The sequence below is a fragment of the Populus alba genome, chromosome 7 (assembly GCF_005239225.2).
Source record: "Populus alba chromosome 7, ASM523922v2, whole genome shotgun sequence".
In the NCBI taxonomy this organism is placed as follows: Eukaryota; Viridiplantae; Streptophyta; class Magnoliopsida; order Malpighiales; family Salicaceae; genus Populus; species Populus alba.
In genome coordinates, this window is record NC_133290.1 from 3,360,523 (window position 1) to 3,362,372 (window position 1,850).

The 1,850-nt window shown below is 37.0% G+C and overlaps 1 protein-coding gene across 1 annotated transcript; it reads left to right on the forward strand.

Moving 5' to 3' along the window:
* Window positions 1-829: 829 nt before the first annotated feature.
* LOC118063135 (histone H1) lies at window positions 830-1,850 on the forward strand. Its single transcript, XM_035077070.2, has 2 exons — window positions 830-1,089; window positions 1,283-1,850. The coding sequence occupies exons 1-2, from the start codon at window positions 916-918 to the stop codon at window positions 1,646-1,648; spliced, it is 540 nt and encodes a 179-aa protein (XP_034932961.1). The 5' UTR covers window positions 830-915; the 3' UTR covers window positions 1,649-1,850.

Below are 1,850 nucleotides of genomic sequence, written 5' to 3' on the forward strand. Positions count from 1 at the left end.
TTTCTTTTTACTACGGTGATACAAGTTGAATTTAATTTTTGGTGGGAAGGTTGGTTCTTGAATTCAAATGTTTCTTTAGGGTTTGCTAGAATATTAATATTAGATACAATATCATTTTAATTTTTTTTTAATTATTGTATTGAATTTTTTTTAATTAAATTATGTTTTTTTTTTTTTTTGTTATTTAGATTGTTTTTTGAATTTATAAGTTAACAAGTTCTATCAAATCAATTTTTACATCATTTTAATTTATTTTATATGAAAATCATTTTAGAAATAGCTTGATATTTTTTAAAAAAGTGATCAGAGCCGCAGCATGATATTAATAACCACCCACATGGTCTATTAAACCTACATGGTCAACTTAATAGGATCTCATGTCTTGATAACGAACCAAAAGAAAGAAAGAAATATTGCTGTTTCTTCAATAGCTTAAAATCAATCACCGAAATGCCAACCATTTTACCCGATCCAAGCAACACTATGATCAGCACTTTCCAGGCTTCAATCCCATAAAATTTTCACAGAAAGAAACCTAAGAAGCCAGGAGAATTTTGATCCCAAATCTAACCGAAAAACACACCATTTTTTAATCATCCCTGCAAAGAAAACCAAAAACCAAGTGCCCTCATTGTTCCTATCCACAACAATCCAAATCCTCCTAACATTTTACTCCCTAATAAAAAGGAATATAAACAGCCATTAGATTCGTCTCCACGTGTACGTTCCAGATCTCTCCTTACCCACGTCACCTATCTCCTAGACTCCAAATGGACTAATCAAAACCCGGCCTCTTTTCTTGTCACCTTCCTATAAATGTCTTTCAAAGATGACAGAGGAAAATCATATCAGCAACCTCTATATTTACCTCTCTTCAATCCTTTTGTTGTGTGTTTTCTACTCTGCCTGATCACCATGACAGCCACCGAAGAAGCTGAAACTGAGGCTCCAGTCGTGGAGCAACCAACTGCCACGGAGGAGCCTAAGGTGGAGGAGAATCCCGTTAAAGGAAAGAAGCCAAGGACTCCCAGAGAAAAGAAGCCTCGACAACCTAAACCAAAACCTGCCGCTCATCCTCCTTATTTTCAGGTATTTCAATGTTTCTTCATGCTCCTGGTTTTTATTACAAGCATGCGCTAACCAAAAACCTGCCGCTCATCCTCCTTATTTTTAGGTATTTCTATGTTTCTTCGTGTTCCTGGTTTTTATTTCTCACACGCATGCGCTAGCTGTTACTTTTATTTGTATTGATGTTTAATTTAAGTTGGGATTATTATTGCAGATGATTAAGGAGGCTATATTGGCTTTGAATGATGAGAGTGGGTCGAGTCCATATGCCATAGCAAAGTACATGGAAGAGAAGCACAAAGCAGTACTCCCAGCAAATTTCAAGAAAATTTTAGGTCTTCAACTGAAAAACTCTGCAACAGGAGGAAAGTTAGTCAAGATCAGGGCATCTTACAAGCTTCCAGAGGCGAAAAAGACTAAAGAGGTTAAACCTACTACAAGAAAGACTAGGTCTGTGAATAAAGCCGAGGCTTCTGCAAAGAAAGTTGCCGGGGCTAAGAAGGCCAAGAAATCAGCGGCTGCTAAACCTAAACAGCCCAAGTCTATCAAGTCTCCTGCTGCCAAAAGGGCCAAGAAATAGAGACTTGGTCCTGGCAGTAGTTAGTTTCTTATGTATGATGCTGGTTCGATGTGAATATGTGATGTACTATGTCTTCTAGTTTATGTAGGTGGGGTGTTTTCTGCCACTTTTTTGGACATGAGTGTTCTTCAATTTTGTATATAATCTTGCAAGTTCAGAGGTTAATGGAACTCAGCCGTGTTCCTTTATCTTTTTCGAATCA